The 15,578-nt window shown below is 47.3% G+C and overlaps 1 protein-coding gene across 6 annotated transcripts in view; it reads right to left on the bottom strand.

Moving 5' to 3' along the window:
- The window catches only part of ago4 (argonaute RISC component 4), a 34,059-nt gene extending 19,126 nt beyond the window's left edge, over window positions 1-14,933 (bottom strand). For 4 of the 6 annotated variants that reach the window (XM_042011463.1, XM_042011464.1, XM_042011465.1 and 1 more), the window contains exons 1-5: window positions 14,651-14,933; window positions 2,711-2,882; window positions 2,520-2,640; window positions 2,162-2,343; window positions 1,467-1,603 (exon numbers count right to left, since the gene is read on the bottom strand). In XM_042011463.1, the coding sequence (XP_041867397.1) occupies window positions 1,467-1,603; window positions 2,162-2,343; window positions 2,520-2,640; window positions 2,711-2,882; window positions 14,651-14,918 (880 nt within the window). In that variant the 5' untranslated portion in view covers window positions 14,919-14,933. Of the gene's footprint in view, window positions 1-1,466; window positions 1,604-2,161; window positions 2,344-2,519; window positions 2,641-2,710; window positions 2,883-2,969; window positions 3,065-9,319; window positions 9,427-14,650 lie in introns of those variants that run through there. The other 2 variants (XM_042011467.1, XM_042011468.1) reach the window with 2 other exon arrangements.
- Between the last annotated feature and the right edge of the window lie 645 nt (window positions 14,934-15,578).

Below are 15,578 nucleotides of genomic sequence, written 5' to 3'. Positions count from 1 at the left end.
ATAATTAGGGATAATCAGGGTTATTGTGATTACAATTAGATCAGTTCAAACCCAAATGAGCTCTGATTTTGGTTCTTCTCGCCCGTTTGGATTTTTGATTTGATTAGATTAACTTTTGATTCTTTTGCCTTATATTCATGACGTAGCTGAAGCCTGCTCGCTACTAAAACTCTGCTCAGTAAAGCCGTCGTTATTTCCCCATCACTGACGTTTAGTAGCATCCTGCGTGCTACCACATTATCAACGATGGGTTCTTATCGGTTAGTGTAGCCCTAAATTAAAACAGGCCTTTGAAGCTTCTAAATTTCATCTGGCAAAAAACCAAGAGCGCAGATCAGAGGGCAGCCCCTCCGTCGGCTCGCAAGTCATCAGCCGGAGGGGTAGATGGCGGTTGTCATGGTTCAGTGGTGCAGACGCTAGAAGACGGTCAGCAGACCTCCCTCACCGCCCGGCTGAAGCACACCATCCTGACAGCCCTTAATTCCCTCAGGGTCTGGGTGTCCTAACCCATGAGAAGCTAAGCCGGTCCGGACCACCTGTATAGGTGCGTTTTAGCCAAGTCAACACCCGACAGCGATATTTGATCAGACCCAACTCTAGTTTTGACTAGACTGCAGACGAGTAAACCTGGTACGAAGCCTCTTTTCTCCTCTGAGATCCATGTCGTCGGTGGGAAAATGAAACCAGTTGGACTTTTCCAGGAGGAACACATTCATGGCTCAATATTAAATCATAAAGATTCTGCAGCTGTAAATGAACATTTGCATTTCTGAGACAACACGATGTGATTCAGTCCAGGTGTGCAGCTGCAGACGGATAAACTGTTGGCTAACTTTCCAGTCAGGAACTCCCTCCCGACGTCTGCCGACGTAGACGCCTCACACAGGTAGAGGGAACCTGACGTAGTAACTGAGCTGCTGAGAGGAGGCGCCTCATTTAACTCCGACCGGGACTCACAACACAAGCAGCACATCCATGCAAAGATTGTCTATTACTGACAGACATCTCACTCTGACATGAACCCACATTATTCAGACTCCAGCAGCAGCTGTACAGCCTCTCTCTCTGCAAACCACCACTTTTCTCAACCCACCTGGTCTCCCCTCCACCCCGTCGCTCTCCTCCACCCTTGATTTGACACCTTCCAATCAGATTAATGTTTAAAGATATGGACATAATTCGCAACTTCAGAGTCTCGCACGCAGCTTTGTGCTTTGCATCTGTGAACAGGGTTTTTGCAAAAGAATTTTATTTATTTCCACAAATACAGATCTATTTTTTTACAACCATGCAGATGCTTCTGCACATGTGCAAGCTGGAATTTTTCAGGCAGGTTGTTTTTACAGGCGACCAGCTGATTTACGGATTCAAACTCTTTATGACTTAATAAAGAGTCCATACACATTCTTTAGTTTCACAGTCTGACACCAGATCAGCTGATTTAATCTGAAAAGTTCGGGTCTTACCATCTATGTTGAGCATCATGTTCCACATGGCAGGACGGACGGACTGATGGAAGCCGAACCACACCTCCCGACCTCCACCCAGAGGATGGTAGTACCCCTCTGGAGGAGAGAAGAACGAACGCCCCACAGGAGTGTACCTGCACGCGAAGAAACGCACCAGAAAAATTCCTTTATTCAGGAAGGAAAAGGAGGACAAATGCAGAAAATACACTAAAACCAACAACAGCTAAACATAAAATAAACTAATGCATAAAAATATAACTAAAATTAAATAAAAATTTTAAATAAAATGAGAACTTTTACTTAAAAATACAATATTTCTGTAGGTCGAACAGCTAAAAACCCAGCGGGTGTGTGTGCGGGTGTGTGGGCAGGTGTGTGTGTGGGTGTGTGTCCGGTCGTGTGGGCAGGTGTGTGGGCAGGTGTGTGTCCGGTCGTGTGGGCAGGCGTGTGGGCAGGTGTGTGTCCGGGTGTGTGGGCAGGCGTGTGTCCGGGTGTGTGGGCAGGCGTGTGGGCAGGTGTGAGTGCAGGTGTGTGGGCGGGTGTGTGTGCGGGTGTGTGGGCAGGCGTGTGTCCGGGTGTGTGGGCAGGCGTGTGTCCGGGTGTGTGGGCAGGCGTGTGTCCGGGTGTGTGGGCAGGCGTGTGGGCAGGTGTGAGTGCAGGTGTGTGGGCGGGTGTGTGTGCGGGTGCATCACCTCATGGAGGGCAGGTGACGTGTGATGACATCCAGGGCCTGAACCGAGTCCTCGGGGACCTCGTTCAGGTGGCCCGACAGGGCTTCCAGCAGCATCTGGAGACTGACCACAGACACCCACTGCAGCGACACCTTGAAGGTCTGATCCTTCCCCTCACCCGGCAGGGTCACCTCCAGGTCCACCTGAGGGTTAACACAGATCCACTTTAATCAAAATAAAACCACATTTTCTTCCATGTTTGGGCTTTAATTCCTGTATTTTTAGATAGAAAATCCATCAGGTCTGCAGTCCACAGATCCCAAGGTCCACCTGACATCCACGCCACGCTCGGAAACACAGAGAACTTTAGGATACCAACCCGGTCTCTCCCGATTGGCAGTGGATGTGCTGTGTACATGTTCCTCTTCCCGTCATATCCAGGCTGCCGGTCTCCAAAGATCTGCATCTTGAAGTGCCGCACCATGGTGTCTACCACCTCCCTGCAACATAGATCAGGACGGTCACACACACCCTGAGAGTCCGGTTCTAGGCCCCCGGTCCGGTCCGTACCTGTTCACCCTTCGAGGCCGTTTCTCGGGCTTGATGTCGATGTCATAGTGATAGACGTCAATCTTGGGAATCTGCACCTGGAAGTGGTTGGCGAGGAGCCGGATGGGTTTCCCCACCGTGCCGAGGCCGGGACGCCGTGGAGGCTGAAACAGAGAGGTGGGAGCAGGCGGGCCTGGACAGAGGAGGAAGAGGACATCATCGTCATCATCAGAGCTCCGTGACTGAGGCTGAGAACATAGCCGCGTTGAATCCCACATACGTGTTTGTCGTGTTTGTAGCGTCGTTTGTTCACATCCTCAGAATATTTTATTTTTAAGCAAAACAGAACATGTGCCGTTTTATTACACACACACACACACACACATTCACCCATTCAAGCAGACTCCTGCATACACACATTTATTTTAGGGGTGGGGCTTCAACACGTTTATTACATTTTAATCACAGGTTGCGTTTCTCAGTGCACGGTTTCCGGTACACCGATTAAACTGAGACACACGTCAGGGCTGAATCAGAAGCTGTGTCCGAATGTCCTCCCTACTCCCTCCCTACTCCCTCCCCACTACTCCCTCCCTACTACCCACTACTCCCTCCCTACTCCCTCCCCTACTACTCCCTCCCTACTACCCACTACTCCCTCCCTACTACTCCCTCCCTACTACCCACTACTCCCTCCCTACTACTCCCTCCCTACTACCCACTACTCCCTCCCTACTACCCACTACTCCCTCCCTACTACTCCCTCCCCACTACTCCCTCCCTACTACCCACTACTCCCTCCCTACTCCCTCCCTACTACCCACTACTCCCTCCCTACTCCCTCCCTACTACCCACTACTACCCACTACACCCTCCCTACTCCCTCCCTACTACCCACTACTCCCTCCCTACTCCCTCCCTACTACCCACTACTACCCACTACTCCCTCCCTACTCCCTCCCTACTCCCTCCCTACTACTCCCTCCCTACTCCCTCCCTACTACTCCCTCCCCACTACTCCCTCCCTACTACTCCCTCCCTACTCCCTCCCCACTACTCCCTCCCCACTACTCCCTCCCTACTACCCACGACTCCCTCCCTACTCCCTCCCTACTACTCCCTCCCCACTACTCCCTCCCTACTACTCCCTCCCCACTCCCTCCCCACTACTCCCTCCCCACTACTCCCTCCCTACTCCCTCCCCACTACTCCCTCCCCACTACTCCCTCCCTACTACCCACGACTCCCTCCCTACTCCCTCCCCACTACTCCCTCCCTACTACTCCCTCCCCACTCCCTCCCCACTACTCCCTCCCCACTACTCCCTCCCTACTCCCTCCCCACTACTCCCTCCCCACTACTCCCTCCCTACTACCCACGACTCCCTCCCTACTCCCTCCCCACTACTCCCTCCCTACTACCCACGACTCCCTCCCTACTCCCTCCCCACTACTCCCTCCCCACTACTCCCTCCCTACTACCCACGACTCCCTCCCTACTCCCTCCCCACTACTCCCTCCCTACTACTCCCTCCCCACTACTCCCTCCCCACTACTCCCTCCCCACTACTCCCTCCCTACTCCCTCCCCACTACTCCCTCCCTACTCCCTCCCCACTACTCCCTCCCTACTCCCTCCCCACTACTCCCTCCCCACTACTCCCTCCCTGCTACTCCCTCCCTACTCCCTCCCCACTACTCCCTACTACTCCCTCCCTACTACTCCCTACTTCACCTCCTTGCTCCATGTTAACCCGTCTAGTGACCATCGATGCTCACTACTTTTCAAGATGCATTGTGGGTAATTTTGAGTGCCCTGCTTTTTTCTTTCTGGACATTTGGACACTCCGACAAAATGGCGTGACCCCTGTATAAGGCACTATGTAGGTAGCACATTCAGACACAGCCAGTGATGCTAGCTTAGCGACGTTAGCGCTATAATTAGAGCGTTTCAGACCCGTAGTGACTCTGTTTCAAAGAAGCGACAAATCTAGAGATTTTTCCTGATGATATTGGAGACTTGTGGAAATTCAGGAGAAAGTACGTTTACTTCTTTTCAGTGAGCAGCCCCTCCCCCATCCACAGGCCCCTCCCCCATTAGCATCCAGATCTGGAGCCGTTCCCTCTGCTCGAGGACCAGACTGGAAGCTGCAGCTGATCCCGTCCTGCTTACCGGCACATGTTAATGTTAATGAAGCGTGTGGAGGAGAACATGTAGGATGTTAAAGTTCTGGAACATGTTGTAGACTCTGAACCAGAGAACAGCTGCTGGTTAACGGGCTGAAAATGACTCTTTAACTTTAGCTCTGATCATTCTGAACCAGGCATGTTTTCTGTTTCTGATGTCTGGAACTGACACACAGTTAAATGCATTTTTCCAGACGTAGTGAAGCTGAGTTTCTAATATTAATGTCTGTCATTTGATTCAGTCGTCCACTAAAATCCATTTCAATTAAAATTTTGCTTTTTGGGGCAAATATGTGATTAAAACGTGATCAATCTAAATTAATTATAGTATATTTATGCACGTTTACAGACCATAACAGTCATTTAATTCCAGGTAATCTGGAGGTGAGTTTATATTCGTTACTTTTATTATGATATTACATGTTATTTTCATATTTACATATTTCCTCCTGTGGGCCAGACTGGACCCTCAGCAGGGCTGGTTTTGACCCCCAGACCGTATGTTTGACCTCTAGTTTATAGTGAGAATGTTTCCAGCGTCTCTGGTGGTAAACGAAGACATCATCAGAGGTACAGCGGCCCGCCCACTCATCAATGACTCAGATCCTCAGCTCTGGTCCCTGACCTACAAAACAATGACCCCCCCCCCCCCACAGACACACAGGTCACCCCCGGAGACAAAGAGCCGGTCCTCCCAGACAGACGGCAGCGTGGCCATATGGCTGCTGGGATTACCGTTACACTGTGCACGTGCACGTGCATAGACAGATCTATGACTCAGGTACCACATGATGGAGAAAAGCTGCAGGAAACAGGAACAATGTGTCCACCTGCTCCGGCCTCCACCTGCTCCGGCCTCCTGCAGGGACGGGGAACGAAGACGACTCATCATCATCATCATGGAGACGTTGAGACGCTCTGAAGCGTCCAACCACGAGAACCGGAGAACACATCAGGGTTGGGACAAAAAGCCAGCAACAGGACACGAGTCCGTCTGCACCGCGGAGCTGATGATGATGATGGAGGATGAAGCTTAAAGCTTTTGTCCAGCGACAGCCAGGCGACCGCGGGGGTCCTCCTGAACTCCGTGCCCCCCCCACGCTCCAGTTAGCCAACCAAGCGCGAGAGCACGGACAATCGGGACCCTCCCCGCCACTTTCTGAGAACACGCCACCCAGCACGTCTTCCCCGAACAGGACCGTCTGAGCCAGCGTCCGACAGGAAGACATTTGTTGCTACTGGCCTGGTTACCAACAGCAACAAACATCTTCATTTGAATGATAAAGACAGCCCAACATTCACTCAGTTATTCCTGATTATCTGCATGTGGATGATTTCACATCCTGGAAAACTTGATGTCACGCTTCCTCCAGGTTTACGGATCATAAAAAAACAAAACCATGTTTTATGTTACTGAAGCTGCTCCACGTATCTGCTCATCTCTCCCAGAGAACCTGACCCGAGAGGAGGAACCGGACAGGCCGTGGACTCATCATCATGCTCCAGAAAGCAGCTGGAGATGATCAGAGCATCATCCTGCAGAAAACCAGAAAACCTCCTCAACCAGAAACAGAACTGCGTCTATTTTTAGCTTCCTCAGCTGCCGTTTGACTGCACGTAGAAATGCGTCTGAACATGAAACGTCTGGACTCGTCAGCCACAGAGTTCTGCAGCATGAACCGGAGCCGAAGCCCGACCACGCTCGCGGCGCCATGCAGCAGCACCATCAGGCTGGTTGGATCCAGGAGCTCGTTTCTGACCCGATGGTAATGCTGTTCGTCTCTGCAGCCACGCAGCGACCTTCCCACCGCTGCTGAAACAGCCGGCGGATGTCACTCGTAGGCAAGATCACAACGGCACCTAGATGGAGATGGTTCTGATCAGGTCTGAGGAGAAAGACGGATAAAAGGACTTTTATAGACTACTAGCTGAGTGGGAAATGCAGTTAACACCCAGACATGGATGAACGAACAAACGAATACCTGGACCAGATACAGTCCAGGTCTAACAGACACCTGGCTAACGATTTATAGCAGAATCACCTGTGAGCAGGTGGAAGCCGAGCAGATTCTTTTCCATTTTTAAATGAAAACATTTATTCATTCACTTTATTTCCAACCAACGACATTTCTGCTGCACCAGACTGGACCACGTCACACACAGGACGTCGTGTCGAAGGAGTCGGATCCAGGGTCCATGATCCATCATTAACCAGACGGTAAACTACTCCCAGACGTTCTGTTCCACCACAGGACGAGTCCTTCCATCGATACCAAGTCCACTTACGTCCAGGTCCTCACTTCCACATGGAGACAGAAGACAGGTCTCCTGCAACCCACCACACGATGGTGGCCTCCTTGATAACGTCGAAGGAGACTGGATCAGGGTTACATGCTGACTCCTGTACTAACACCTGAACACACTGCCCTCCAGAACCTTCCGGCCTCCCCAAGAGTTCATTCCAACAATGAAACAGATTTATAGTAAATAGTAAATATAGTAAATAGTAAATATAGTAAATATAGTAAATAGTAAATATAGTAAATATAGTAAATATAGTATACAGTAAATAGTAAATATAGTAAATAGTAAATATAGTAAATATAGTAAATAGTAAATATAGTAAATATAGTATATATAGTAAATATAGTATATATAGTAAATAGTAAATATAGTAAATAGTAAATATAGTAAATATAGTAAATATAGTAAATAGTAAATATAGTAAATATAGTAAATATAGTAAATAGTAAATATAGTAAATATAGTAAATAGTAAATATTGTAAATAGTATATATAGTAAATAGTAAATATAGTAAATATAGTAAATAGTAAATATAGTAAATATAGTAAATATAGTAAATAGTAAATATGGTAAATATAGTAAATATAGTAAATAGTAAATATTGTAAATAGTAAATATAGTAAATAGTAAATATAGTAAATATAGTAAATATAGTAAATAGTAAATATAGTAAATATAGTAAATATAGTAAATAGTAAATATTGTAAATAGTATATATAGTAAATAGTAAATATAGTAAATATAGTAAATATAGTAAATAGTAAATATAGTAAATATAGTAAATAGTAAATATAGTAAATATAGTAAATATAGTAAATAGTAAATATAGTAAATATAGTAAATATAGTAAATAGTAAATATTGTAAATAGTAAATATAGTAAATAGTAAATATAGTAAATAGTAAATATAGTACGGTGTATATAGTATAACTCAGCAGAGTGCAGTGATATGATGTAAATATTTCGTTCCAGCTCCTGATGTTATATTCACCTTGTCTGGGGGAATTTTAAAAATACAAACGATGAGCAAATTCATTCTTAAATATTTCTTCTAATCAAAGAGAAATCTCCTCATCTTTCAGCTCTGACAAAAATGACATTAAACTGGACGGAAACAGGAAGTGGAACGAGCTTCAATCCTGATCTGGAAGCTCCGCGTCCTGCTGCAGATCGACAGCATCTTCATGAGAATCAGCCGCAGCTCGGTCGGCCGTCTTCACTAAGCCAGTTTGTCACTTACTCAACACAGAGCCGACTAATGCCGAGCGTATCCGTGGTAACCACAGTGTGATGGAGCAGAGACAGCTGGGCTGAAAGCTTAGCGGGAGGATGATGGCCTGGCTCGTGGTGAGTCAGAGACTAAGAGCACCGACGCCCACACCTGCAAATCACCTGGATTACACTTCAGGAGAGCGACCGGCCCGGTTCTGAACCCAGACCGGCCCGGTTCTGAACCCAGACCGGCCCGGTTCTGAACCCAGAGCGGCCCGGTTCTGTGCCGAGAACATTCACAGAATGTTAAAAAAAACTTAAATTAACTTGACCTTCTGGGGGCGAGGCTTGCTGTTGGGGGGCAGCCCCCCCCTCCTCCTTTCACTTCCTGTTAGAAGTTGCTGCTCATCAGCTTTCTACACCCACAGAAACCAGTTTCATGTTTTGAACCATTCAGGCCTCTGCTGCCTCCAAACACTCGACTAAAAGTGTTTTAATGAGTTTCAAACAATAAAAGCAGTCCTACACATCCAAAACTAACTTAGGAAGAATGTTCAAAAAAAGTTTATTTATTCATCCAGCATCGTTTTGTCCTTACAGGTGGGATCAAATCCCCTCACACCCGACTGCAGCCAGTTAATTAAATAACCCAAAAAAAAGTCGTCACCTGTGGAAGAACAGGACCGAAAAACAACATCCAATCATTTTAACCGGCCCTTCTAAATGACTGGTTGGTGGTATGTCTATCAAACTCAGCAGTCATTGCCCCGCCCCCTTCAACCCCTCTTCGTTTAGGTGAAGGAAACCAGTTTGGATTTGTTCAGAATCGAAGATCATCAGCAGAAGCAGAGCTGAGGTTTTTCTATCGTTTCTATTCGCTCTCATCCTCCCGTACGTTTGCATTCGTTCTTTAAAAGAAATATCAAACCTTTATGTGAACGTTCAACAAGCTCAAACTCGTTGGGACGCTCTGCTGATCCACAGCTCCACATCTTCATCATCCTCATCATCCCCATCCCATCATCTTCCTCGTCTTCTTCTCCATCTGTAGAAAGAATCGAACGTCTGGTGACCAGCCTCTGCAGAGCGGCATGACATGCGGAGGAGGGAATTCAGCTGCTTGATTCAGGTGTGTTGGAGAAGGGACGCCTCTAAAAGATGCAGGTAGCTCTCTAGGACCGGACGTGGGCAGCCCTGACCTAAAGCTAAGCCATCACCACAAACTTCCCCCGAGAGTTACACACCCCCGTTCCTGTCAGGGCGCCTCAGGTCAGTCCTACGATGGCCGCAGTCCTGCAGGTTTTCCATGTTTACCTGCTCCATCACACCTGACTCAGATTAATGAGTCATTGTGCAGAACTTCACGGCTGTTCACTTATTCTGAGTCGAACACGCTGGTGTAAGCGATCGCTCTCGGGGACGCCAGAGATCCAACGGCGTATTAATTCAGTGGACTTAACTCCATTTGAACCAAGTTTCTAACGGTCCGCTTTAAACCGAGTTTCTAACGGTCTGCTTTAAACCGAGTTTCTAACGGTCCGCTTTAAACCCAGTTTCTAACGGTCCGCTTTAAACCCAGTTTCTAACGGTCCGCTTTAAACCCAGTTTCTAACGGTCCGCTTTAAACCCAGTTTCTAACGGTCCGCTTTAAACCGAGTTTCTAACGGTCCGCTTTAAACCGAGTTTCTAACGGTCCGCTTTAAACCCAGTTTCTAACGGTCCGCTTTAAACCCAGTTTCTAACGGTCCGCTTTAAACCGAGTTTCTAACGGTCCGCTTTAAACCGAGTTTCTAACGGTCCGCTTTAAACCGAGTTTCTAACGGTCCGCTTTAAACCGAGTTTCTAACGGTCCGCTTTAAACCGAGTTTCTAACGGTCCGCTTTAAACCGAGTTTCTAACGGTCCGCTTTAAACAGAGTTTCTAACGGTCCGCTTTAAACCCAGTTTCTAACGGTCCGCTTTAAACCGAGTTTCTAACGGTCCACTTTAAACCGAGTTTCTAACGGTCCGCTTTAAACCCAGTTTCTAACGGTCCGCTTTAAACCCAGTTTCTAACGGTCCGCTTTAAACCCAGTTTCTAACGGTCCGCTTTAAACCGAGTTTCTAACGGTCCGCTTTAAACCGAGTTTCTAACGGTCCGCTTTAAACCCAGTTTCTAACGGTCCGCTTTAAACCCAGTTTCTAACGGTCCGCTTTAAACCCAGTTTCTAACGGTCCGCTTTAAACCCAGTTTCTAACGGTCCGCTTTAAACCCAGTTTCTAACGGTCCGCTTTAAACCGAGTTTCTAACGGTCCGCTTTAAACCGAGTTTCTAACGGCCCGCTTTAAACCCAGTTTCTAACGGTCCGCTTTAAACCCAGTTTCTAACGGTCCGCTTTAAACCGAGTTTCTAACGGTCCGCTTTAAACAGAGTTTCTAACGGTCCGCTTTAAACAGAGTTTCTAACGGTCCGCTTTAAACAGAGTTTCTAACGGTCCGCTTTAAACCGAGTTTCTAACGGTCCGCTTTAAACCGAGTTTCTAACGGTCCGCTTTAAACCCAGTTTCTAACGGTCCGCTTTAAACCGAGTTTCTAACGGTCCGCTTTAAACCGAGTTTCTAACGGTCCGCTTTAAACCGAGTTTCTAACGGTCCGCTTTAAACCGAGTTTCTAACGGTCCGCTTTTAAACCGAGTTTCTAACGGTCCGCTTTTAAACCCAGTTTCTAACGGTCCGCTTTAAACCCAGTTTCTAACGGTCCGCTTTAAACCGAGTTTCTAACGGTCCGCTTTAAACCCAGTTTCTAACGGTCCGCTTTAAACCCAGTTTCTAACGGTCCGCTTTAAACCCAGTTTCTAACGGTCCGCTTTAAACCGAGTTTGTAACGGTCCGCTTTAAACCGAGTTTCTAACGGTCCGCTTTAAACCGAGTTTCTAACGGTCCGCTTTAAACCGAGTTTCTAACGGTCCGCTTTAAACCCAGTTTCTAACGGTCCGCTTTAAACAGAGTTTCTAACGGTCCGCTTTAAACAGAGTTTCTAACGGTCCGCTTTAAACAGAGTTTCTAACGGTCCGCTTTAAACCCAGTTTCTAACGGTCCGCTTTAAACCCAGTTTCTAACGGTCCGCTTTAAACAGAGTTTCTAACGGTCCGCTTTAAACCCAGTTTCTAACGGTCCGCTTTAAACCCAGTTTCTAACGGTCCGCTTTAAACCCAGTTTCTAACGGTCCGCTTTAAACCCAGTTTCTAACGGTCCGCTTTAAACCGAGTTTCTAACGGTCCGCTTTAAACCCAGTTTCTAACGGTCCGCTTTAAACCCAGTTTCTAACGGTCCGCTTTAAACCCAGTTTCTAACGGTCCGCTTTAAACCCAGTTTCTAACGGTCCGCTTTAAACCGAGTTTCTAACGGTCCGCTTTAAACCGAGTTTCTAACGGTCCGCTTTAAACCCAGTTTCTGACGGTCCGCTTTAAACAGAGTTTCTAACGGTCCGCTTTAAACCCAGTTTCTAACGGTCCGCTTTAAACCGAGTTTCTAACGGTCCGCTTTAAACCCAGTTTCTAACGGTCCGCTTTAAACCGAGTTTCTAACGGTCCGCTTTAAACCCAGTTTCTAACGGTCCGCTTTAAACCCAGTTTCTAACGGTCCGCTTTAAACCGAGTTTCTAACGGTCCGCTTTAAACCCAGTTTCTAACGGTCCGCTTTAAACAGAGTTTCTAACGGTCCGCTTTAAACCCAGTTTCTAACGGTCCGCTTTAAACCCAGTTTCTAACGGTCCGCTTTAAACCCAGTTTGTAACGGTCCGCTTTAAACCCAGTTTCTAACGGTCCGCTTTAAACCCAGTTTCTAACGGTCCGCTTTAAACCCAGTTTCTAACGGTCCGCTTTAAACCAGACGCTCGCTGAGAACCAACAGGTGAAATAAATCAACGTTCTGAAGATGAATCAATGGAAATAAGAAGCGGGGGCGAACCAAGTCCACTCCTATTTACAGACAAGTTTACCAGATGAGGTTCTGGAGTTTTAGTTCAGTAGATCATTTATAGACTCAATCATTTCCCGTCTGCTCGATGATCTCCAGTTTCTCCTGCTGGGAGGAAACCAGTTCCCAGGAAAACGTGTTCTGGTCTCCAAACTGACCTCATATCAGCAACGATCCACCTTCCACCGGAGTTTCAGTGTCTAGACGACGTGTTCTAGAAAGATCCAGTTCAGCTGTTAGAACCATGATGAAGGATTCATCCCACTTCCACACCAACTGCCTGCTGCATTCAGGGACATCAGTTCATCCCACTTCCACACCAACTGCCTGCTGCATTCAGGGACATCAGTGCATCCCACTTCCACACCAACTGCCTGCTGCATTCAGGGACATCAGTTCATCCCACTTCCACACCAACTGCCTGCTGCATTCAGGGACATCAGTTCATCCCACTTCCACACCAACTGCCTGCTGCATTCAGGGACATCAGTTCATCCCACTTCCACACCAACTGCCTGCTGCATTCAGGGACATCAGTTCATCCCACTTCTACACCAACTGCCTGCTGCATTCAGGGACATCAGTTCATCCCACTTCCACACCAACTGCTTGCTGCATTCAGGGACATCAGTTCATCCCACTTCCACACCAACTGCCTGCTGCATTTAAGGGCATTGTTTCATCTCAGTGAGGGGAACCTAATGTACACAGATTTGATCTCATCAAGTTTTATCAACTTCATGGACTAACAGCAGATTTGTGGATCCAGTCCAGATCGATCCAGATCGCTTCAGTCCAGAAAATTGTTTGTTAGATCTTGCAGTGCAGTTTTACCACTTCAGAGACCGGGTGGAGTTATTCTCTTATAATTAAAATCATGTTCTCCCTCTGATGTTTATTCCCTTCAGAGGCCTTAGTCTAGTGCTAATATTATGTGTAGCAGTGCACTCACACCACAACCTCCCAACATAAACAGAGGAATCCACCGAGAGCTGTGTGGCTATCGGCATCATACTGTCCAGATTAATAATAGAAAAGGAGGCTGTAAGAGAGAGAAAGAAGAAAGTCAACCAGTAAAAAATAAATGGAATAACTTATTCCACAGGAATAACAAGAATAACTTATTCCACAGGAATAAGAAGTAAAATAAAAATATAACAGAATACTAACTTTTAAAAATACATAAATTTTGCTAAAAGGTCCTTCTCTGGTCCAGAGCTACGTTCCCTCCATCAGCATGTAAACATGTCAGGCTGCGTGTGTTGAGTCAAACAGCTGGAAGACATGATGTTATTTACAGGACGAAATTCATTTTCCAGCCGCGAACCCTCCACACACCGCGGATGAAGCTCTGGATCCTCACACACCTGCAGGACATCCACCTTTCCTCCTTACATAACACCAACAGCTGTGATTTACGTGTGTGGACCGACTCAAAACAAACCAGCGTGAATTCACGGCTTCATTTCTGCAAACAAAGCTTCCACAGGTCGGGCCGCGAACGCACCGCACCGCTGGGTGTACGTGCGTGTCGTCCCTCTGCAGGGCGCGTGTCTTTGTTATCATACAGGAGGTGCATTTTATGGAACTGGCCTTCAGATCTGACCGATAAAAGCGCCATCCTTCCATCCATTCATCCATCTGAGGCGCGAGGCTGCAGCCCAAACAGTGGCGCGCGCACTGATGACAGCCCTGAATAAAAACCGCAAATTCCCAGCCACCAAACACGCACGTCTACTCGTTTAACGGCAGAAACGTGCGGTTTTCCTTTTTTTAACTGGCACTCATCTTGTTTTTCCACCATCGCTGTCATGTTGGACGGAGACGAGCTCCTCTGATGGCGCAAATCAAATGTTTTCACGCAAACGGACGACGTTTGCTGAAATTTCGACGACGTTGTGGAGAAATCGAAGCTACGACCGCAAACAGCCACACCAAGAACAAACATGAACGTAAACACAGCACGACGCGGAAGGAGGAAGGTCCCAGTTAAATCCCCTCTCACACAATGCCAGCTCCGACACGACGGGCGGTGCGTGCTTCACATAAATAAAACCCGCGCGGACAGCCGCTGAAAACACACACCGACCCCGTTCGGATGGTACGGCCCCCCTCCCGCGGCGGAGACATCCAGCCGCCAACCACACACAAACACACCCGGGCTGGGCCTCGGTTTTTTTTCCCCGTCAGCGGGCGGAGGCCTCGCTGCAGCCGCGGCCCCCAGTGAAGCGACGCGTTTGCGCACACGCGCTCCACACACGGCTCGCGCCCTCCGCTCCTCCTCCGTTTTCTGAAAAGTCTTACCGGGTCCGAGCGCTTCCATGGCCGAGGCCTCTCTCTCCGTCTCTGTCCCGGCCTGGCGGCTCCGTACCGACGCTGAAATTGGGGGCGGTATCGCGAAGCTTAAAGTGGCTAATTTAAGAAAACGGAATTTAGTTAGCTGCGTGGATGACTGCTGGCTGGAACGACTGACCTGAGCTACTACTGCTTCTTCTGGGGATTTGGATGTGCGCATGCGCCATTTAGGAGCCGTGGAGCCCGTTGTGCGCATGCGTAATTTGCTGTAGCGCATTTCCAAATCAAACTTTAATGATCCCCGGGCTAGTGGTAGGTTAAAGTCCAATTAACTGTTACTATTTAGTTTATTATAAATTATTCTATGATATTTATTACATGAGCATCAATAACAGATTTTACAAAGCTCGTATAAAGTTGTTTACCCCCTTTTGAAAGATCAACAGTACAATATATCTGAGAAAAACAGGTTTCGAAATATAAAAAAACAGAGAATTAACAATAATAATGAGTTTTAAATACACATATTTTTACAGACTTGCATGAGATGTACATAAACATACACAACACATATGCTATGACCTGTGGTTTAACAAAAATCTGTTTTCATGCACAAAATGACTTTTTTTTTTTTTTTTATACTATACTATGTTTATACTATGTTTTATACTATTATACAATACTACTATATGTGTTCAATTATCATGTTCTACAGCAGTAGTTCTGGTTCTGGTCCAGAGTATAGATCTGATCTGCTGGCTCCATACGACCCAAACAATATAAGGTCATTTGGGTCCAGTTTGCTTTCCATCCCGAGGCATCTGATCCAAACCTGGAGAGTCCTGGAAAACCTGGAGTCTGATCCAGACCTGGAGAGTCCTGGAAAACCTGGAGTCTGATCCAGACCTGGAGAGTCCTGGAAAACCTGGAGTCTGAT

The sequence above is a fragment of the Melanotaenia boesemani genome, chromosome 17 (assembly GCF_017639745.1).
Source record: "Melanotaenia boesemani isolate fMelBoe1 chromosome 17, fMelBoe1.pri, whole genome shotgun sequence".
NCBI classification, from domain to species: domain Eukaryota; kingdom Metazoa; phylum Chordata; class Actinopteri; order Atheriniformes; family Melanotaeniidae; genus Melanotaenia; species Melanotaenia boesemani.
The sequence above is the reverse complement of the archived record's forward strand: the minus strand, read 5'-3'. Positions and strand labels throughout refer to the sequence as shown.